This window comes from Spinacia oleracea, chromosome 6, assembly GCF_020520425.1.
Source record: "Spinacia oleracea cultivar Varoflay chromosome 6, BTI_SOV_V1, whole genome shotgun sequence".
Taxonomy (NCBI): Eukaryota; Viridiplantae; Streptophyta; class Magnoliopsida; order Caryophyllales; family Amaranthaceae; genus Spinacia; species Spinacia oleracea.
Window position 1 is genome coordinate 84,036,794 of NC_079492.1, and position 23,676 is coordinate 84,060,469.

At 36.9% G+C, this 23,676-nt stretch overlaps 2 protein-coding genes across 7 annotated transcripts; one reads left to right on the forward strand and one right to left on the reverse strand.

The window, feature by feature from the left end:
• Positions 1-4,928: 4,928 nt before the first annotated feature.
• On the reverse strand, positions 4,929-23,057 carry LOC110797323 (beta-1,3-galactosyltransferase 7-like). Of its 5 annotated transcripts, none has more exons than XR_008923515.1 (10): positions 21,696-23,057; positions 21,523-21,599; positions 21,268-21,445; positions 21,082-21,132; positions 6,057-6,129; positions 5,848-5,968; positions 5,637-5,724; positions 5,400-5,525; positions 5,234-5,324; positions 4,929-5,111 (listed from the first exon to the last, which is right to left on the reverse strand). XR_008923515.1 is itself a non-coding variant. In XM_056831658.1 (10 exons), the coding sequence occupies exons 1-9, from the start codon at positions 21,782-21,784 to the stop codon at positions 5,244-5,246; spliced, it is 828 nt and encodes a 275-aa protein (XP_056687636.1). In that variant the 5' UTR covers positions 21,785-23,057; the 3' UTR covers positions 4,929-5,111; positions 5,234-5,243. The 5 variants fall into 5 exon arrangements, 4 of the variants coding, with proteins under 4 accessions (XP_056687636.1, XP_056687640.1, XP_056687641.1 ...); XM_056831658.1 differs by having other exon boundaries at positions 5,234-5,268; XM_056831662.1 differs by having other exon boundaries at positions 4,929-5,324.
• Positions 19,675-23,241, forward strand: LOC130462768 (uncharacterized). Of its 2 annotated transcripts, XM_056831664.1 has the most exons (5): positions 19,675-20,196; positions 20,549-20,746; positions 20,905-20,948; positions 21,764-21,837; positions 22,937-23,241. In XM_056831664.1, exons 2-5 carry the CDS (start codon positions 20,741-20,743, stop codon positions 23,239-23,241), a joined length of 429 nt encoding a protein of 142 aa, XP_056687642.1. In that variant the 5' UTR covers positions 19,675-20,196; positions 20,549-20,740. The 2 variants fall into 2 exon arrangements, 1 of the variants encoding a protein (XP_056687642.1); XR_008923516.1 differs by having other exon boundaries at positions 20,503-21,837; positions 22,937-23,012.
• The last annotated feature ends 435 nt before the right edge of the window (positions 23,242-23,676 follow it).

Below are 23,676 nucleotides of genomic sequence, written 5' to 3' on the forward strand. Positions count from 1 at the left end.
GTGTGTTATCACATCTTTTGGCATCATGAGAGACAATATTCAATCATTTGATTGCAAACGGGATCGAGCCTGGCACTGAAGGATGACATTGTTATGAAAAGGGTATGTCATCGACATCAAATACAAAGAGGAATGTTGAAGATAATACACCAGACATGCACGATGATATTGAACGTTTGATATATGATGTTCATAGAGACGTGGCAGAAAGGTATGATGAAGGAAATAATGCCCTTGGTCCAAGTATGCATTCTATGTTAAGTCTAATAAATGCGGTTCAGTATTAATTAACAAGTTAATAATTCAGTGAGATCAAGTGAGCTGAATGCCTAGCTAGAGGCCGCTTCAGTTCAAGTGGAATTAATGATATTAATCCACAGCTTACTCTTGACTGAACCCGTAGGGTCACACAAATAGTACGTAAACGGATCAAGTATTTAATGGCATTAAATACTCCATCTATGGATATTCGGAATCGACGGATCTTGGTTTCAGTGGGAGCTGAGATCGTCACAGGCAAGAAATGAATACTCCGGAAACGATGATATTGCCGGAAACGGAAATATGGATCGTATCGGAAATATAAATATTATCCAAGTCGTAGATGTTGCCGGAAACGGAAACATGGTACGTATCGGAAAATATTATCGGAAATGGAAATATTGCCGGAATCGGAAATATTGCCGGAAACGGAAATATTGTCAGAATCGGAAATATTATCGGAATCGGAAAATAATTCCGGAAACAAAAATATTAAATATTTGTTCGAAACGGAAATTAATTCCGGAATCGGAAATATTAAATGTTGTTCGTATCGGAAATGAATTCCGGAATCGGGATTTTAATCGGAAGCGTATCGTACAAATTAGCATCGGACGAGGCCCGCTAGACGAAGGCCCAGCACGAAGCCAGGCCATCGCCCAGCGAGCCGCACGCAGCAACGCACGCCTCGACCAGGCCCAGCGCAAGGCCAGGCCCAACCAAGGGCGCGCGCGCGCGACAGCACAATAGCGTGGGTTGTGCGCCTGACGTGGGCCGCAAGGCTTGCGCGGGTGCACGGCTTGTGCGATGCGTGTGCGGGAAATCCTAATTCTATTAGCATTCGTGCGAAGATTAAAATCCTAATCTTATTAGAATTGCATTGTTATTTAGAGTCCTAATAAAGTTCTAATTAACAAATCCACATCCTAGTAGGATTACAATTCCTTTTCCATACCTCTATAAATAAGGGCCTAGGGTCATTATTTATACACAAGTTTTCAAGTATTCAAAACTAGGATTTTTAAGCAGAAAAATCAGCCATATCTCTTGCCCATTTAGCCGAAAATAAGTAGTACCTTAAGGGCGATTCTAGTTGGTCAATCTTAAGGCGGATCCGGACGTGCTGTGGACTATCTACGGAGGGACGACACTTGGAGTCCTAAAGACTTGTTCTTGTTCGGTTCGGGCGCAGCTAGGGAGGGCACGCAACAAAGTGTATGCATCTAAACTATGTTAAATGATTATGTGTAAATAATATGTTTTCCTGGCTTTATGGTTTTTCCGCATGATTTATGAATTGTCATATGTATCATAACCTAACAGTGGTATCACGAGCCTCTTATTATTTTCATAATCTAAATTGCATGAACATGGTTAAATATTACAAATTTGCAAGAATTAAAAGGGGTGATTTATTTTCGTAATTGTTAATTAATTGCAAATTGCGTTTATTTAATTATACGTACGCAGTTTTTCGGCAGTTTCTTCGTTACTCATCCAAATCGAGTGATTTTTGTGTCAATTCCGCATGTAAAAGGCATTCTAAAATTTTGACAAATCGGCCGAACCCAGAATTCTCAAATTCGAAGCCTAACTATGACTTTTCGGAGGTTTTAGTTTTTCGAATGCAAAATTTCGTAAATTTAAGATGTTAAATTAAATATTTGCGATTCTTGTTGATAAATCTTGAATTTTTTATTGACCTACTGTATATGTTTAACAAGTTTGAATGCCTAGCCTTGTTAATTATGCAATCTAATTTGTAATTATGATTAATTTGTTGAAAATTGGAATAATTTAGAATTAATTTGATTTTCATAATTAATTATAATTTAATTAGACACCTATGATTAAAAACCACCATAAAAATTGTAAATTTATGTTAAATTTTAAATTTTTATGACCTAGACTTGAATCCATGTTAATCGGAAATCAATTAAATAATAAATTTTCGATTTTTCGCCCTTAAATTATGAAATTAATATTATTTATTAATTTGTCATTAATTTTGAATATAAATTTTAAATTTTTATGCGATTCGCTCATATAACTTGCACGCACAAAGCAATGGACGCTACGTGTTACCCTTAAGGGGTGTTGTATAGTGCGGGCATGTGACGACGAGCAAGGGGGCTCGTCGCCCATGCGGTACGAATGCAATGAGCAAGGCCATGGTGCACGAGCACAAGGCAGCAACCCTGCCTTGTGTCGTGTGCTGTGTGCGATGGGCGAATGGGCGAGGGCGAGGGCAAGGCACGAGCAGTCGCGTGTGGGCAGCAAGCGAGCTGCGCCACAGCGCGCACTGCCTCGCGCAAGCGAGCGGAGCCTCGCGCGCAGCGAGCGCAAGCTCGCGTGCCACGAGTGCTACGCCCAAGCATCGATCGCTCGCGCGCAGCGAGCGCTGTTGTGCGTGCGACGAGCGCTGCGCCCAGCAATGGCGTGCGAGTGCTTGTTGTGCGTGCGATGAGCGCTGCGCCCAGCGATGGCGTGCGACGAGCGCTGCGCCCAGCGATGGCGTACGAGTGCTTGTTGCGACGTGCGACGAGCGCTGCGCCCAGCGATGGCAAGCAGCTTGCTTGTTGCGACGTGCGACGAGCGCTGCGCCCAGCGATGGGCTGCGGCAGCATGCTCGTGCGTCGAGCGCTGGCGCGCGCAGCGAGCACCAGCTCGCGTGATGCCTTGCGATGGTGAGCAGCAGTAATGCGAGGCAGCGCATGGGCTGCGCGCACATGGCCAGCGATGGCTGTGTGCGTGTGGCCCATGGGCGTGCGATGCGTGGGATTGTTGCGTTGCGATTAGATCGTTTTGAAATTTTAATTTGAAATTTTCAGTTTATGTAATTTTAATTAATTTTAAAATTAATAATTTAAATTATTTTTTGGATTTTAATTTTGAATATTGTAATTATAATAAATTTTATTTATTCTAATTATTTTACTAAAATTAAAATCATGAATTAACTTAAATACGACTGAAATTAAATTAAACTTTTTGGATTCAATTACAAATTTATATGAGCTTTAAATTTTAATTAAATTTGTATGTTTCCGGTTAGACTAGAAATACATTTTTATGTTTAAAATTAGTAAAGCATATGAATTTATTGGTTTAAGTGGGAGCCCTTTTTAGTCATAAACTCTTGATTAGGTCTACAAATCCTTAAGGTTAAAACAACTTGATTAGAATTAATAAGGACTGAGTAATTTGTAGATTATTGGTGCCCTTGATTAATTGCTGCAAATGTTTACGTGATGCATAATGTGTTTTACTAACCAGCTATGTGGGCCATTCATGATAATGAATGGGTGAATGGTATATATTGTATATGTACTGTTTTGCAGGTTATGAAGTGACTAGTATGGCCCAAATAGGATAGAAAATATGGTCTGCGTACCATTAATTTGAATGTAATTGGTCTAAAGTACCAAGGTTGTTTTTCAATTCAAATATGGTCTGCGTACCATCAAATAGTTGTAATTAGTTGTAATTATAGCTTATTCTATTTGAAGAAAATGGTGCCTCCCACGGAGATTTTCAAGACGGACTTTGAAGTTAAAGCTTCAAGATGAAGTCGGGCCATACTAGATCACATTTATCTTATGCATGTTTTAAGTTATTTATTGCTTTTAAATATGTCTTAAAATGCATGAGATCAAAAGCTTGATTATGTTGCATGATTAAGGATTTTAGTTCACTTAAAATCTAACCAACATAGTAAGAGCCTTAAGTTCCAAACTTAAAAATTGAGTTATAAGGTGCCATGCCAAAATATACACTTGCTTGGATATCCTTTACATCAATCTAGTAATAGTTTTCGCTCAGCGAGGTGTTACTTATTGGTCCTAAAGGGGCAAGGTACACAAATAATTGTGAGTACATGTTAGTTTTGGTGAATCTCAACGATATAAGTAAGGAGTCCTTTTATGTCGTGGCAAAATCGATAGGTTTACCTAATAAGTTCTTAGACGTACCTATCAACCAAGAGTAGTTTCTAGACTATTAGCAAAAGGCTTTTGCTTACCTAAAATGTTTTAGAATTGAGTCGACAAACTGTGCTTAATTCTTCAATGGTTTTAGGATCTTGGAATCATTTTATTCGCACCTGCCGGAACAATAAATTCGAATAAAATGCTAATAACTTGTTTTAAATTGCATGCACTAGTGGAAAAAGGCTCATTTGCATCGCACATTTAAGTGCATTTGCGTCGCACATTGTGCGTGGCAAAAGCTCTCGACGCAAATGACTAAAAGTCATTTGCATCGCACATTTGTGCGACGCAAATGACCCTCATTTGCGTTGCACATTAAGCAAATGTGCGACGCAAATGACTTTTCAGGCGCCAAAAAATAAGTCATTTGCCTCGCACAATAGCTTAATGTGCGACGCAAATGACTATTTGAGCGCCAAAGAAATAAGTCATTTGCCTCGCACATTAGCTTAATGTGCGACGCAAATGACCTTTTTTGGCACCAAAAAAATAAGCCATTTGCGTCGCACATTAAGCTAATGTGCGACGCAAATGAATTTGAATTTTGTAAAAAAAAAATAGATATTTTACTATATATATATATATATATATATATATATATATATATATATATATATATATATATATATATATATATAGTAAAATGAAACCTATGTATAGTAAAATGGACAACTCATATTATTAAATAGAACCACATCAAATCAATAAGACTAAATACGTAAAGGCAGTACCTTTATAAATCTTACAATACAAAAGCTTGAAATATCTACAACAATGTATTCCATCTAACGGTTTCTCTTGACACCCAACAAAAAAAAAATATTAGTTGCTGCCCAGAATCTTCTAGTGTTTCCCTCGCTTCTAGTGTAGTATCGAGCAACGTCCCAACAATCATGGCCAAGGCGTAGCAAGTGATGAGAAAAGTGCATTTAGTATGTCAATCAAATTGGTTTTGGTGTACAGATCGTGAGTAGAAAACCAACCTTCACGAAATCATCCACTAGCAAAGCGGTTCCATCTAAAGAAACATTTTGGTTAAGGTGTGAATATAGTTAACACAAATGAGATGAGACCCTGAATATGAAGCATAAAGAGGTTGAAAATGCATAAAAAAAAGCAGATATCAGGAAAAAAGAAACTGAATCTCACTGATTTATAGAAATATATGTTGCCAAATCTTTGGAGATGGCATAGATCTGCCCAGTTGCATGGCGGAAGTACTTGTTTCCATCATCCCCAAACTTCCAGAATTCTGGTTCATGGTATTTAACATTCCTATGAAAAAACAAAAGAAATGCATAAGAGGGACATTGAAAATTATCTAAATACCAAGAAACAAAAAAAGAACAAATGGATGACCTATATAAAGAGGTCCTGGAAGCTTACTTATCAGCCAGAACGGGTCCAGATTTCATACATTTGATATACACTCTTGGTTTTGATCGATAATGAGCAAGAGTTGACGCAAAAACACCTGCAATAAAAAACAGATAATGAACAAAAATCATCAGAGACAGTGGATAATGGAAACCATGGTGGTGAGGGCAACATATGATAGATAATTAGATACAGAAATAACATTATTTTAAAAATGTACCTAAATTTAAATGTACATCGTCATCCACCTTGACATAAAAATCAGCATCCCATTTTGCAACAGCTGTGGAGAAGTATATCTTGGTTTTTGCAGACAATTCATGATATCCTTCAATATGCTCCTGAAAATGTTTTTGGACAAGATTCTCACAATGACCGAAAAGGTTAACCTGTACATAGATATACTGAACTTGGGGATTGTATTATTACCAGCCTGAGAAAGTCATGATGCTGAGCTTCCTCCGAATCAATCGCTCGATCTAATATGGTGTTAGATGTAGCACTATTTCAAGAATGCATATTTCAGTCAGTGCACATTTCACAATAATTTAGCATTAAAAAAAAGCACATTTCACCACATTTATAACAAACTATCTTCCAATAGCTCCAACAGTGGAATGGAAAAAAATATGCACGGTTAGAACACAAAGGAGTATGACCACTATATCCAATGTCCTTTTCAGTCTCTCCACAAGCAATAAAAGCTTTGCTTGAAGTTTAAAGGATATGAAGTTTTAATCTTGGTGATTTGCAAGTTGCAACAACAAATCTCATACCAATCACACCAATGCTTTGATATATTATGTGTGTGCTTATCAATCATTTTTTTCATTATATCCATGTACTTCCTTAGGACTTTTAACCCTTTAAAGTACTATGATACAAACTCCCCTGAATGCCAAACTCTCCAGATTCCTCAAAAGATACTTGTCGTCCTAGTTCTTGTTTAAAGACTTAGTTTTTACTTCTTAACCAAGTAAATAACAATCAATCATTTTGAAACATATATGACAAGAATTCTTAGCATTGCACAAGAATAAAACCCTTGCTAGATATTAGATGACTAAGATAGTGTTGGTAAAACTTTATTTTATCTTATTTGTTCAGACAACATAAGTTTTTTTCCCAGACAAAAGAAGTCCGTGTAAGAAAAAATAAGTCTTTTTAAGGTGAACCAACCACAGACTAGAGGAAGTGGACTCTTTGAAAGTACAGATCCAAGGCTAAGAAAATGTGTAAGTTAGAACACATATGAATTCTCTTCCCATCAACCCACCCTAAGCGTTAAAGATCATAACTAGAGGCACTGGGTAATGTCCATGTATGTTATATTACTGACCAGTAACTAATTAGGGTAGCTGGTATTGCAGTTATAAGGAATTCAGTTATTAAATTCATAGAGCTATCTTTATCGGCTATCAAATGAAAAGCTTGATTCCCTGATCTTCAATGTTCAATAAGCTCAAAGGATAATTTAAAAGTTTCAACCAATGGCCAGTTTAAAGAGTTGATCCAGGCAGGCAATCAGTCATTCGGCCATTCCAAAAGCACACCCACCCTGGTGACTGATGTTACTATCAGGAATTCAGGAGAAAACTATGGCCAATTTCATAGTCTTATTAATCATTCATAAGAAAGTATGGTGGCCTGTTTACATACATAATACTATTATCTGTATAATTCTTACAAGTGGATATCCATTTTAGTTGGAAGACTGTGTGTTCAATGTAGACAAAGTGACAAACTGCACATAAGATGAAGCCCTACTTGTATAATGGATTACACCTACATAATCTCCCTTCCAATCTACAAATGCAGAAACAACATAAGCAACTACTACTTGTCAACATAAGCAACAGAAACAACAAATGCAGAAAGATAGAATATATCACTACTTGTCAGAATTGTCACACAATTCAGAATTATTAGCAACCACTGACAAAAGAAAAGTAAGAATATATTAGTAGCAAACAATTTATCTATAGTACCGAATTCATTGACAGTTCATTATAAAAGTTCCAAAAGTTAAATATACATTAAAAACAGCAATTAGTAACTGATTTTGAATTTAGAAAGGGAAAATGAATCTGAAAATGTAACTGTCATTAACGCAAAAACATAAGCTTCGATCACTAATCACTTATTGATCCACAATCCATTTGGGAACATAAGCAAGTTCAATCTAGCATAACAGAAATGAAGTAACTTTAAATTCAAAATCCTAGATTCGCCATAATAACATAAGAAAGGGGCAAAAGATGATAAACTTCGACACCAACGTAGGAGAGTGAAAGTACACTCCCATATGGTGTGACAACAATTCAAACGGCAATTAAACAGTCTGATTGTCACCAAATCACATCGGATCACATGATCCCAGGTGCATCAGTAAACTAGAAGTCTAACATTCACAATAATCAACAAACACCCAGATTCAATGTGGGATAATTGATCAAAGCAGTCAGATCACGCAACATAACACGCTCAGTGACTAAACTTAAGCATCATACTTCACAACACTAAAAATCCAGATCTACGAAAAATTAATACGACCAAATTCCCACAAAATTAGAAATTAAAAACAACAACATTCATACTTCATGTCAGCAATGTAGCATCTATATGGGAAATTTTTTTTTCAGATTAAAATCAACAAAAGATCTAATTTCCACCCAAATCACTACGATCACGATTCAACCCTACCCAGATCAACAACTAACAACTTCAAAAAAAAAATCAAAATCCTCAATTAAAAGTTCAAAAACTCGAAAACAAAATACTCGAATTCACAAACTAACCAACATGATCAAACCCTAGATTTATAATAAAACAACAAAAAGAGGCGCAAAACTAATTAAACATGGAAACTAAGGTAGGAGAGAGAAAATACCTCAGCAGGAAGGTAATCATGGATGGCGGCGGAGTAAACGAGAGCTCCAACACCAACATGTTCAGCATATTACTCAGCGTTCAAAAATCGAACAATAATACCCAACGGAAACTGCAAACGAACATTAATTCTTCGAGATGTAGCCTTCTTCGTCGCGCCGGGACCTAGAATTTTTCCAGTTCTTGCCATTTTCGCACAGCTTAGATTTCCATTGATTAGAGTTTCGGAGGAGACAGAGAACAAGGTATTGGAGCCTTTGAAGGGAAGCGGGATAGTGGTGTTGTGGTTAGGGTGGGTTTCAAACAGGAGATCTAGAAAAAGGAGGATGAGAGAGAAAGAGATGTATGGAGGGAGGAGGCGGAAACCCTCTGTGAGGAAATGAATTAATTTTTAGGAATTTTAGGGTATCATTACGTCGCCATATTAAAAAGCTGCGATGCAGTATAATCTTTGAGGATGGACTAGTCCTTTGCGTCGCCATATTAAAAAAACTGCGACGCACTTGATTGAGTCATTTGCCTCGCAGTTTTGTTAATCTGCGACGCAACTGACTTTGGGAGCATTCTAGAGTCATTTGCCTCGCAAATTAACAAATGTGCGAGGCAAATGACTAAATTTTATGCTAAAAATTATCATTTGCGTCATATGTTCAGAATGGCGTGGCAAATGCGGGGATGCAATTAAGCGTTTTTCAACTAGTGATGATTGCTTTCATTTTTAAGTTATTAATCATGATAAATGTTTAGACTTTGCATGCTTCAATGTATGTTTTTATTATTGTTTATAATTAAATATCTTGCACTGCAATAAATCCTTTTAGAAAGGTAACAGTAAATTTCCTCGATTGGTAGTGAATTCAAGAACGATTAACGGAAATGAGAGAAAATGAGCAATTTAAAATGTACGTTTCTTTTCGCGACTTTTATGGTTGTTTTCGAATATCAAAATCGAATGGCAAACCAATTGGTGCTTGTGAATTCAAAATACAATGTAGTTTTGAGATCATAAAGCATTGAGTTTAAACGCTCAGCTTTACCAATGGTTAACAACCTAAAATCTTTTTTCCATTTAATTCTCGAATGAGTCTAGTCCCTAGACATTCGAATAGATCGATGCTTAGAGAACTTTAGAAGCTTCTGGTAAGATCATCTAGTTGAAACAGAATATTCAACATAAATAAAATGGTAAGAACTCTATTGGAATGACATCGGACATGTCTAACAAAGTATAAAAGTCAACACTATAGAATTCAATTCTTAAGACTATAAGAAAGGGTACAAGAAATAGGAAAACAAGGAACAAATGAAAGGAATTTACGATTCCGTTTCTACCTATAAGTTTATGTTTAAAGAAAAGTGACCTAGCAATCAAACTTCCTTGGTATCATATACCGCTTGAGGTTCTTACTTCGGTAATAACTCAAACAATGGAAGCTAGGCTACACTAATGACCTACAAGTGGGAAATGAAGCATGGCAATGCTACATTAGTTGTAGGGTCATCTAGTTTGTTTTAAGTCCTTTCAAGGTTGGAACTAAATGGCTATTTTGTTCCATAATCAGCATACCTAAATTTCTGCTTCAAACACAGAAAGACTCACATTCAGAAGAACAAAAACAATGTTTGTTTGTTTGTTTATTTGAATAAAATGGTCATTTACGGGATGAGTCAATATGCTTGATTAAAACAAAAAACTCTTTAACAATAGAAACTTTACTAGGTTCAAATCAAACCCTTGATTTGAGTTCCATTAATCTTTGGAATTGTTGCTTAGACCATATCAACAAGTTAACATTCACAAACTCTATTTTAATGGACTTTTGAAAGTTGGTTGATTTCTAGATCAACTTAAGACAAGCTAGTCTTACTTGTTGAAAGTAACAAAGAATATGAACTATTGTTAGAACGCCTAGACGATAGAGTTCAAAGCTAAAGAAAGGTTTTATGACTTTATTATTTCACATGGATTTGAGTGAATATAGGTTTATTTACTCAAATGTGATATAAGTTGAATCTGTTTGGCTAGTTCAAAGATTCAGAAGTATAAAATCCACTTGGCAAGAAATCATAAAGATCTAGGTTAGATCATGTTGATGATTACTTGGGACCAAATATGATCATCAATGATTGTGTGTTGTAATTTCACAATCTAGCTCCATAAGATATGGCATATCTACGTTGGAATAATCGAAGTCAATTAGTACTTGATTCGATCAATGATGAATCATAAAGACTTTTCCTATAATTTCTAAAACAAAATGCTCAACTACCACCAAACTAAACCAAATTCGTCAAAGCTATTGAAAAGTAATTTCAGAATAACTTTTCATAAAATATATCTAGAGAGTTGCTAAACTCAGTGGGAGCTTAGTGTTTGTTATTCAACAAACTAAGGCCCAAGTATAGATATACGTTTCATTGTGATTTATTCAAATGAGACACAAGGGTATTGTTTCTACCACGAATTTTTGAGAACATAATGTTTGTTTGCTCGAAATGATGTCTTTTTGGAGATTCGTTTCCAAAATGACAAGTGGGAGAAAATATACCTCGAAAGTCTTCGGGGCGAACAACAAACATAAACGGACATTCCGGAGGCTTTTCGAAGTGCTTCAGAAAAATCGAACTTATTCTTTAAGGACTTTAGAAGTGGCTTTAAAGAATAGACATCTCTTAGAAGACTTTACAAGTGCTTCAAAGAGAATAGAATATTCAAAGGACTCTCAAAGTGCCTGTTGATATTCTATTGTTTGATGTTCTATACCCAAGTAGGCATAGAGTTCAAATCACTGAAACTATGAGATTCTTCTATAGTGAAGAAACATGGAGTTCAGGTCACTGAAACTATGCAATTCTTCTATTAGATAGTGAAGAAACCTACAACTTACAGTCAAACTATTATCATGTAGATTAATGAGTTTGTGACCTGTAAGAAAGCTATGACGAAACCCAGATTCCCTAAAATGGTTAGAGGCCATATATAGACTCAAATGTTTTAAATGGTTAGAGGCCATAAAACATACTCAATGTTTTGATGACAAAATTGAAATTTTGTTGATTTGCAAGAATAGTTTCACACCTATTGGTTGCAAGGATAAAAACCATCAAACCTGAAATTGTGTTCACACACTAAGCTAGATTAGTTGCTAAAGGTTACAAGCAAATTTACGGCGTGGATTGTGTTGAAACCTCATGCATAATCATAATGCTCAAGTCTATAAATCAAGCAATGATTGCATATTGGTACATACGGCAATTGGATGACAAAACAAATTCCTCAATAAAATGTTGGAATAAACTATGTACAGGGTATGTCATAGGATTTGTGGATCCAAATAAATGCTTGAAAAGGAATGCTAGCTTATGAAATCTAAGTACAGATTTAAGCAAGCAATTGGGAATTGGAACTGTATTTTATTGAAACTAATAAGTATTTTAGTTTCATAAAACGTACATAATTCTTATAGATATATAAGAAGTTTAGTGGGAGTACGTAAAACTTAATTGGTCCTGTGTGTATCACACACATATATCTCTATTGTGAAATAACATTCAAATGCTAATGACCTAGATTTGAAATTATTCATCAATGATGGACTATGGCGAAACTTAGTACATATTGGGTATTAAGATCTATTTATAAAGATCTTATAATATTGTTTTGGATTAAGTAATGGCATTTACTAAATCATACACGAAAGTCTCCATTGGAGACATTTGACCCATATGAATAAATCTAAGTAAAGAATGTTTGAACTATGTATAAGCATTTACTAAAGTTAAACATCAAAGGATCTAAGTAAGATTCTTAACCTATATTATATGTCAAAGAATTTAGCTGGATTTAGTATCTACTGAAACTAGATGAGCTAAAGTTACATGAATAGAATTCAATTGGGAATTATTCTGCAAAAGAATTTATCATGAATGATATAATATGAGGATCGCCAAAAACGTATCGTATGACTTTTGGCATGACGAACATATACCAATCTCTATTGATATAAGTGAAGATCAACTAGATTGAGATCAAGAATACTTATGGTACTTGAAAAGGTACATAGGAATAGTTCTTGATTCAAGGAAATAAAGATATGCTAAATATTGATGCTACACGCAGAAACACTGGCAAAGGATCAAGCAAGATCCCTTTGGAGTTAACCATTGGCAAGGACGAGCTATAGAGCATCGTGTTTTGAAATGGCAACATGGATTGGAGACCATGAGTTGTTGCGTGGGAAATTAAATATTAATTTCTATGTTCTAAGATACAGATGGAAAGTCTTGCACATATCTGTGAACTGCTTGGATAAGTAAATCCAAACAAAGCATCACTAGTAACCTATACAGTTGAAGTGAAAGAACTTATTGCCTAAGAAGCAATAAAACAGGGTTGTTTATGTTAAAGAGTTCTTCAAAGAACTTGGGTGAGATCATATGTCTGCTGACTTGATGGTTCTTCATTGCAAAATGCGTAGAACCACTATCGAAGTAAGAAAGACTAGATCACATACTAAACAAACTCAAAAGATCTTATCATCATATCTCGAAGAACATTCGATGAAAATGATATTAAGATTGGCAAAGCATGATAACTAAACCTATGCAACAAGTGAGAAGCAACATTCACATTGTAGCACTGGAAATCAAGCATAGCTTTGAATTCCATGAAATGTTTTAAAGATGGGTTAGAGGCCCATGGTTGTAAAACGTTGGGGTTGAACATTTATCATATATGAAATGTATTTTCATATTCCATTTAATCTTGGTTTAGTATTAAATGATGAGTCCCTTCAATTTGACGATATATTCAAGATAGACTGTCAGGACCAGTCCTGTGACTAAGAAATGTCTATCAAGTGAACTTGAATGTCAAAGGTTGAAAATGGTCCCTAGTCGGAGTTTTCTATAAAATTGGACGCATAGAAAACGTTAGACGATTAGAATGCAAGATGACTAGTAGTTCTGTTTCTTGAACTATGTGGACATGGCAATGTCATAATCATTTGCATAGATACTTACTTTGGGAAGACTAGTATCGGACAAGACCTATGAAACTTTACTGTAAGAGATGAAAATCTGTCATAAGTAAATTTCATTAAAATTATTAGACACTAAATCCTCAATACTTGAGTGATTTGAGATTACTTGTTTGAGAACTGGTTGCTTTGACGTTGACCAACCGTCGCACCGTAAAAGGAGGCTATAAAGGCAACGCTCAGGTAATCACCTATCAAACGAAGTCTAATCTCAAGATCGCAAGATTGGGATTGTCCTCCCATAAATCGGGATGAGATGCTTAAAAGTTGTACAAGGCCACTCGGAGAGCTAGAAACTGTGAAATGCATGGCCGTGCTCGGATGAATCATAGGCTATGATTATCTGTTTATTTGATCAGTTGAACTCTGAAACCGAGGAACACCTCTGGACATAATAAGGATGACAACTCTTACCTTATGTTCAAGAGCAAGCATCGAGCGACAAAGGAATTAGGAAATGCACACTTGTCCCTAAGGACAAGTGGGAGACTGAAGGAAATAATGCCCTTGGTCCAAGTATGCATTCTATGTTAAGTCTAATAAATGCGGTTCAGTATTAATTAACAAGTTAATAATTCAGTGAGATCAAGTGAGCTGAATGCCTAGCTAGAGGCCGCTTCAGTTCAAGTGGAATTAATGATATTAATCCACAGCTTACTCTTGACTGAACCCGTAGGGTCACACAAATAGTACGTAAACGGATCAAGTATTTAATGGCATTAAATACTCCATCTATGGATATTCGGAATCGACGGATCTTGGTTTCAGTGGGAGCTGAGATCGTCACAGGCAAGAAATGAATACTCCGGAAACAATGATATTGCCGGAAACGGAAATATGGATCGTATCGGAAATATAAATATTATCCAAGTCGTAGATGTTGCCGGAAACGGAAACATGGTGCGTATCGGAAAATATTATCGGAAATGGAAATATTGCCGGAATCGGAAATATTGCCGGAAACGGAAATATTGTCAGAATCGGAAATATTATCGGAATCGGAAAATAATTCCGGAAACGGAAATATTAAATATTTGTTCGAAACGGAAATTAATTCCGGAAACGGAAATATTAAATGTTGTTCGTATCGGAAATGAATTCCGGAATCGGGAATTTAATCGGAAGCGTATCGTACGAATTAGCATCGGACGCGGCCCGCTAGACGAAGGCCCGGCACGAAGCCAGGCCATCGCCCAGCGAGCCGCACGCAGCAACGCACGCCTCGACCAGGCCCAGCGCAAGGCCAGGCCCAGCCAAGGGCGCGCGCGCGACAGCACAGCAGCGTGGGCTGTGCGCCTGATGTGGGCCGCAAGGCTTGCGCGGGTGCATGGCTTGTGCGATGCGTGTGCGGGAAATCCTAATTCTATTAGGATTCGTGCGAAGATTAAAATCCTAATCTTATTAGAATTGCTTTGTTATTTAGAGTCCTAATAAAGTTCTAATTAATAAATCCACATCCTAGTAGGATTACAATTCCTTTTCCATACCTCTATAAATAAGGGCCTAGGGTCATTATTTATACACAAGTTTTCAAGTATTCAAAACTAGGATTTTTAAGCAGAAAAATCAGCCATATCTCTTGCCCATTTAGCCGAAAATAAGTAGTACCTTAAGGGCGATTCTAGTTGGTCAATCTTAAGGCGGATCAGGACGTGCTGTGGACTATCTACGGAGGGACGACACTTGGAGTCCTAAAGACTTGTTCTTGTTCGGTTCGGGCGCAGCTAGGGAGGGCACGCAACAAAGTGTATGCATCTAAACTATGCTAAATGATTATGTGTAAATAATATGTTTTCCTGGCTTAATGGTTTTTCCGCATGATTTATGAATTGTCATATGTATCATAACCTAACATATGAAGGGGTTGGAGATGAGCCCAATGATGAGGTTAAGAAGTATAAGTTAGTTGAAGATGGAAAACAAGAGCTATATTCCGGCTGCAAAAAAAATTCAAAGCTATCATTTCTCATTCGTTTTTACCTTTTGAAGCTGCAAAAAAAATTCAAAGCTATCATTTCTCATTCGTTTTTACCTTTTGAAGTGTACTCATGGGTTAACTAATGTAGCAACTTTAGATATTTTGGATTTTATCCGAGAAGTGTTACCAGATGCATCCAAAGTGCCTAACTCTTTTAATGAGGCAAAGAAATTGATAAAAGATATGGGTCTTCATTATGACAAGATTGATGCATGTCGTAATGATTTTATGCTGTATTGGAAGGAGCATGAAGCAGCGACGTCTTGCCATGTTTGTCATGCTTCAAGGTGGAAAGAAACAGAGACTGAAAACCAAGATGATATTAGCAATCAGCCATCTAAGAAAGTGCATAATGTCCCTGCAAAAGTTCTTTGGCATTTTCCTCTTCAACCAAGGCTTCAAAGTTTGTACATTTGTTCAGACAACAGAGCTATTGAAGTGGCATGATGAAGAAAGAGATAAAGATGAGTTATTGAGGCATCCGGCTGATGGTGAGGCGTGGAAAGAGTTTGATCTAAAGTACCCAAATTTTGCTAAAGAAGCACGTAATGTTCGTTTGGGGCTTGCAAGTGACGGATTTAATCCATTTCGAACTATGAGCACACAACATAGTACATGGCCTGTTGTTCTAATTAATTACATCTTACCACCATGGTTGTGTATGAAGCCAGAATTCGTGATGTTGTCTCTCCTTATTCCCGGGCCCACCTCCCCTGGGAATGATATTGATGTCTACCTTCAACCATTGGTTCAAGAACTTAAAGATCTGTGGGAGTATGGGTTGGACACCTATGACGCGGAGAAGAGACAAATATTCAAGATGCATGTAGCTTTACAATCAACGACCAGTGACTTTCCAGGTTATGCTATGTTATCTGGTTGGAGCACCAAAGGGAAGTTTGCATGCCCCTATTGTCACTACGAGACTGATCATCATCACTTGAATAATAGTAACAAATCTTGCTACTGTGCTCATCGTCGATGGTTAGATGAAAATCATCCTTGGTGGCATGATATGGAGTCTTTTAACGGAGAAAAGGAAGAGAGGACAGCTCCAGATCCTTTAACAGGGACTCAAATTTCAAGCTTGTTGGAAAATTGGGAAAATAAGTTTGGAAAGTTACAACCAAAAAAGAAATATCCAGATTGTCCATGGAGAAAGTCCTCTATCTTCCACACTTTCACTACAAGAAGTTGTATCATTAACGACGGGAAATCCCGTCGAGAAAGGCCAATAAACGTTGATTAACGACAGGGTTTCCTGTCGCGAACCCGTCATAAAAGAGGGCCGTCGTTAATAGAAAATCACGTCGTTAATCCATCATAAAAGAAATTTGTGACAGTTGTTCCCATCTTTGTTTGGTTGTTAGCCCCGTCGCAAAATCCTTTTGCGACGGGATTTTGGACCCGTCGTAATTAGGTTGTCGTTAAAGATACAAATTCTTGTAGTGTTTGCCATATTGGAAAGATTATGGGTGTCGCCATCATTTGGATGTCATGCACATAGAAAAAAATATATGTGATAGTGTGCTGGGAACTTTGTTAGACATACCTGGAAAGTCAAAAGATCATCATAAGGCTCGATTATATCCGCACGAAATGGGTATAAGGGAAGAACTACATCCTTTAGATACAGATGACGAGCGGTATGTTTACCTGCCCAAAGCATCATTCTCAATGACGAAGGAAGAAAAAAGCATTTTTTGTAGTGTTCTGAAGAAGGCAAAGCTGCCACAAGGTTGTGCATCAAATAGTGCAAGGTGTGTGCAAGTGAAGGAGGGAAAAATATTAGGGTACAAGAGTCATGATGCTCATATAATAATGCAACACTTGCTTCCGGCAGCAATTAGGAAAACTTTACCAAAGCATGTTGCATTACCTCTTATTAGATTGAGTGGCTTTTTTAAAGAAATATGCAAGAGAGTCATCAATCCAAAAGATTTGGATCGCCTTCAAGCTGAAATTGTTGAGACTCTTATGAACTTGAAAGAATATTTCCACCATCTTTTTTCGACATCATGGTCCACTTGCCGATTCATTTGGTTGATGAAATAAAGCATGGTGGACGAGTGTGTGATTGGTGGATGTACCATATAGAAAGGTACCTCAGAAAGTTGAAACGTATATTAAAAACCGATGTCGCCCTGAGGCTTCTATAGCAGAAGGTTATTGGGCTGAAGAGTGCTTGATATTCTGTTCTAGGTATTTGAATGCTGGTGCAAAGAAGCGATCTAAGTGGTTTAACAAAAGTCAGGAGGAACCTGATGAAATTGACGAAGAGTCACCTTTATTCCCTAAGGAAGGCTATCCTCTTGGGAGGAAGAAGAAAGGGAAGAAGAAAGGGAAGTCATACACTCTTGATTCAAACACAATGGCTCTAGCACATCGTTATGTGTTGTTTAATTGTCAAGATGACCAAGTTGAGAATTACATAAAGTGAGTAATATTTTGAATATCTTGTCCATTATGTTTAAATTTATATTTTTTTATTTCCATACTTATATGGTTAATACTATGCAGGGAACATGAAGAGTTTGTAAAAAAGAAGTCTAGAGACAGGCGAAAAAGAAGGTGTAAAGAGGCACAAGAGCATAGCAATGAATTCATGGTTTGGTTTAGGGAAAAGGTTGAGCTGCATAATGTCCCTGATCATATCAAGTGGCTATCAATAGGTCCTTCTAGTATTGCAAGGAGGTACCCCGGATATTTTTGTAATGGATATAAGTTCTACACAAGAGATCATGATGAAAAGTGTAAAACTCAAAATAGTGGAGTCTCTTTGACAGCTTTGACTCCAAGCTTCACGAGTAGCAAGGATCACAATCCCGTTCTTGGTAATGTCACATATTATGGGATTGTAAAATCGATAATATATTGAGATAGATTATTGGAGTGCATTTAGTGTTGTGTTGTTCGAGTGTGATTGGTTCCATGTGGAAGTAGACGATTATGGACTAACTCGTGTGAACTTCAAGAAATTGTGTTCTAAAGATGATCCTTTTGTCTTGGCATCACAAGTGCATCAAGTGTTCTATACTCAAGACGGCCTTGAAGAAGATTGGCATTATGTGAACCGAAATTTGCCAAGAGAATTTTTTATGCCGAGGGGCAATCTGAAAACACCTATATGAATAAAGTTCGTGAACCCGCGGAGGATGTAATTCCGGCTACAGATCATGATGAACACCGAAATTGGTACATAGAAGGTGCTTATGACAGAGTTGAGGTGCCTGCAAACACTAAAATTAGGGATGATAGTCACGAAGATAGTTCCGATATAGATGACACAGATTGGGATTGGATGGAACCATCAAAGTGACATGCCTGGAGCATTTAATTAGAATAATTATCCTTGATTTGAACTTATTTTTTGGATTTGACGAACTATCATTGAAGTGTTTTATTTTCTTTTTTGATCTTGTTGTGTTATGATTTTTTTAAGGTAAATTTCTACTATTGACAGAATTTGAGATATAGCAGGGATGTACTTTTGAATCTTTGATGCATTTGTCTCACATGGTATTAGTGGCGATCTGCAAAACCCTTATGTTAGTCTGTTCATGGAATTCATCTGATTTCAATTTCTAGGGTTCCGTCACTACTGAGTCCTACCTGCTGTGTTTTTTTTTCTGTATGAATTCATCTTTCTCTCTTCTATTTTGACACTGCTGTGGGCTCTGCCAAGGTGACCTGGTGACTATTTAATTTTCACCTCACTTATCGATTGTATGCTGTTGTTAGTTAGTGAAATACAGTTAAATCATGATGTCTCATTCACGGCTTATTGATGAAAAAAATCTGATATGTACGTATACTACATCTATTAACCATGTTGTTCTACTCTCCCACCCTTTTGTTTTCCTGCTGCTTTTGTCTAGCAATCATTTATTGGCCACTATCTTTTTTCTTCGGGTATGCTGGTTCTGTATGCTGGTTCTGGTATGCTGATCGATTATTTCCTTGTGCTAATGCAGCAATAGTAACAAATGTCCATCTGTTACTCATATATATGTTTCAGATTGGTACCCATCATACTGTGAGCATCTTTATTGACATCGTGCATTTCTCAATAGGAACTGCTATCACTTGGTTGATTTGGTCACTTGGTTGATGTTTATTCCTGGAACGTACCCACACTATTGATACCTTGATGGACTTGGTTGGAAAATCATATTCAATAATTATTCGCATATGAATGACTATGCAAGTTGTTTTTATTTTTATTACATGTTATTTTGTTCTCTGGTTTAGTCAGGATCAATTTTCTGAAAAGATATATAGGAGATAGCACTCCTTCAAGTTCATTCTACTGCAAGTCTGCACGCGTATATGCTTTCCTTTATTTCAGCTAGTTCTTTAGGCCAATTATTGTGGGCGTTGCGTACTGCAATCATTTATTGGTTTTTTTCTGTGTTGCTTGTTCTTTTAGACACTTGCCATTGGTACACATATAACTAGTCCATTTCAGAAGAGTTCTTAGTGCCTAGCTTGATTCCTTGCAGTTGGCTTCAATATATGTTCTTCTGATTGAGCTTATCCTAAACTGTTCCGTATGTTTGAGCTTCTGCAGATTCTTACTTTACGAGCCATGCATCTCCCATTCAGATTAACACAGTAGCAAGTTGCGCGGCTGCTAGGATATAAACATTCAGAATTCCCATTGGTAAGCTAGTAATTGTTATAATTGTTTTTTAATTTCTGTAAAAAACTATCAATTTTGGGTTTTTTGAAGTATTATTTTGTTGTTTATTGAAATCTAACTGGGGGATTTGAATCCGGAAATTTCTAACGGGTGGTTTAGTTGTGCTGCCTGTTTCTGATTCATTTTGTTGAGTCCGTTCACAATGGTTTTTGAGTGTTAATAGAAGATGATGTATTGTATATCTTAGGCACTTTTCAATTTTGGTCATTACTCTCAAAGCAATATTTCCATGTACATAATTTAGGGAGTTTGGCATGCTTGTTGCAGATTGAGATGGTATCTTTAGATTGAGATCGTATTTGCTGGGTTTCAGGGAGACTAAGGTTTGAAGCTCATCAGAAGGAGGTGGGGAAGATTGTAAGTATGTGCCCTGTGCTTATAGATGGCCAAAAAAGAAAAAGAAAATCTGCAGATAAAGGTTTTGCACTGATAGGATACTTGATCCCTTCTAGTTGCCTAACATTTCCCTCATCCCAAGCAGATCGATGGGCAGTTCACTCTCCACATGGTGGTTAGCATCACAATTTTCTAATCTTGTTCTTAATATATTTTAGGAAATTAGAATAGTTGCTGCTTCTGAACCATAATCTGAACTTGTCTGAAGTTCTTAGACGTGATGTGTTTTTAAGGTGAAAATAACAGAGCCTTTCCGGTGTGTCTCTTTGTCAGAAAGTTCCTAGCAGAACAGCTGGACATGAACATGAGTCCTCCAGGTTTATTCTTTCTAATCTGAATTACACTTCTGCAGCAAATCACCATCCCATGCATGGCTTTCAAAAGCAGTTTAGCTTTGTAGTTTATGAGTTTATCCAATTAGTAAAAGTGATCGATGAAGAACACACTGACCTGTCTAGTTTTTCCATCTTCCAGCTTCTGCCTCTTAATAGCTTGGTTTTCCTGAACAAAATTTGGCGTCCCAGTAGAGCTACTTAAGTTGCTTGTATCCATGTTGATTATTTATGGGTAATCATTTGAGAAACAATCATATACTACAGCAAAGTAGCTAAAGTGTACATATGAATTTTGCTGTACCTTCTAAAACCACCAGCAGGTTTAGCACTTTTCATGTGCGACTGCATTTTTGATTTCGATGCTGTTGGATCCTTTATTGCACTTGCCATCCTCTTGGCCGTCTTCGGCTTCTTTAATTGGGTAGTTGTTCGGCCTCCTTTACTCGAAAGAGCGGGTGGTTTAGGGGTGGATACATCTGCTGCAGTTAGATACATCAAAAGCCACTATAATATAAAATGCCACAGACCACCAAAGAGGTCACACTAGAAAACCAACCTTGGGAAGGGCAGGTTGCGGAACCCTCATTGTTTCCTGGTTCAATTTTCACACAAGGAGCAGCTGGTTTTACAGCACTGAAATATAACACAGGCCATATTAAGTGAAACCAATCAAAGAGTCCAAATGAAATGGCAGTAATTTACAGAAGAAATCTAAAACCACAAACACACCTTTTGTATTCTTTGCAAATTTTCTCACATGATGCCTCATAACTAATGTGAATGACTCTTTTCTGCAGTTGGCTGCACCAGAGGATCATCTTCTTCTTTTTAGCTCTCTGGACAACACTTTACGAATTTGGGACCTCAGAAAGTAAGTCTTGGATTGGGTGGTCATATTTGTTTTAAGTTTAGTGTTGGTCATCTTTTCTTAGGCAGTTTGCTAATTTTTCTTACCAGAATAGTACCTGATTAGTCGGTACTCAGTGTTCTTAAACAAAATTGTGTTGACACATTGATGTGGACTGTATATGGAATAACACGAAAACAGTAACAAGGGAAATGGTAGGCTCACCTGGGATAGGTCTACCAGTCAAAGCAGCCAGAGCCACATATATGTTTTCAGGATCCTGAGGCTGAAAATCAAACACTATACCCTGCACAACACAAACCCATTCCTACACAAATACACTCGCGGAATATTTAAAACTAATGCACGATTTCACACAGGTATTATTCTTCCATGATCTAAATTACATAAAGGGTAGAAGCACCCATCTTGAACCACTCATTCAATTTAATTAACTGATTGAAAACCACAATCAGTAACCGTCATATATAAATGTGGTGAATCCTATAAGAGGAAAATAAAAGCATCCTAAATATTTGATAAATGTCATAAGCATTCATATTTAACCTTAGCAACACAGAATGGAGCTAGCATCGGTTAGATCATAATATTATAAAAATATATAGATGTAACTACAGAATCAGAGCAAACAGAAACGTAAATTATTATCAACTGCAACCTAATTAATTTCTCATATCTTGAAAAAAGTGTCTGATTAAAGCCTTGTCTGAATCAGAAAGAGCATGACCGGAGAATTAGCTGACAAATAAAGAAGTTGTATGAGCATCAGCTGAAACGTTTTTGCTTCTCATAGTGGAGACTAGTTCCAAAGCTTTGCTGACATCCTTCCCTTATAAGCTTTTTTCTTCACTTTTTTCTTATTGTTTATTATAAGTCTTGGAACTTGTCAAAGTTTAAGTGAGCTTACCATTGCCATTCACAGGTTTAGATGCAGGGATGAAAAAATCAGCATTTTGTAGAGAACAATAAGGTTTATGAGCAAGCAATAAAATACATACTAGATGATGTCACTGACCAGTTTGCTAAGCGCCATATTTCCGTTTCTTTCTCATAAGAACTAAAACTAATCTATTTTTATAATCTTGTGTGTTCTTCTTTGTAGGAATCAAAATCCAGATGGCAGATTATGAGAAACTTAGACAGGCAATGATAGAAGAAAAGAGAATAAGAATGAAGGATTTGGGGGTTACGTCCATGGCTTATCAAATGAAACAATCGATGAAGGGATCAAAACAAACGAAAAAAAGTAAGAAGGTGACTAAAAATACTGACGAGTATACACCTGATGAAGAGGGTGAACTGAACCACTCAAGTGAAGAGGATGAAAATGAGATAAGGAAAAATGGTGTAAACTTGAGGTCTCGTTCAAAGAAGGTGGTTCCTTTTTCTGACAGCTTAATTTTGTGAATCATAATTGTTAAAAAATCATGTAATACTTTTAATGATTTCCATGGAACATTTATTTCAGGTTTTGGCATTGAGAGGGAAGATTCCCACAAACATTAAGGACCCGACAGATGTCTCTTCAGTACCAATGGCAAATCTAGTTAAGATGCGTCATCCAAACACCGAAAAACAACACTTAGATCAAGGGTTGCAAGGGAGAGATTCAACGCAACGAAAAATCCAACTGGGATTGGATTTGGATCTGATGCAGACGATACAACAGCAAATAGGAACACGACTCGACCAACATCAAGATAAAGTACCCCAACAATCTAAGAGGAATGTAGGCTCTTCTATATCAGAAAATTCTCAAGTGAGATTAGGCAAGTCTGTTGCACAGAAAAAATTATCATACCATAGTCAGCAAGAGAAAGAGGTTGAGATTGGGAATGGTGT

Bases quoted from the DNA above. Each gene is read 5' to 3' on its own strand.
- LOC130462768 (XM_056831664.1), top strand. The intron at 20,949-21,763 runs GTTTATTCTTTC...TCTTTTCTGCAG, and splicing joins CATGAACATGAGTCCTCCAG to TTGGCTGCACCAGAGGATCA. The intron at 21,838-22,936 runs GTAAGTCTTGGA...TCTTCTTTGTAG, and splicing joins CGAATTTGGGACCTCAGAAA to GAATCAAAATCCAGATGGCA.
- LOC110797323 (XM_056831658.1), bottom strand. From the start codon at position 21,784: ATGATCCTCTGGTGCAGCCAACTGCAGAAAAGAGTCATTCACATTAGT. The intron at 5,725-5,847 runs GTACATTTTTAA...TTTTTATTGCAG, and splicing joins CGATGTACATTTAAATTTAG to GTGTTTTTGCGTCAACTCTT. The intron at 5,526-5,636 runs GTAAGCTTCCAG...GTTTTTTCATAG, and splicing joins GGACCCGTTCTGGCTGATAA to GAATGTTAAATACCATGAAC.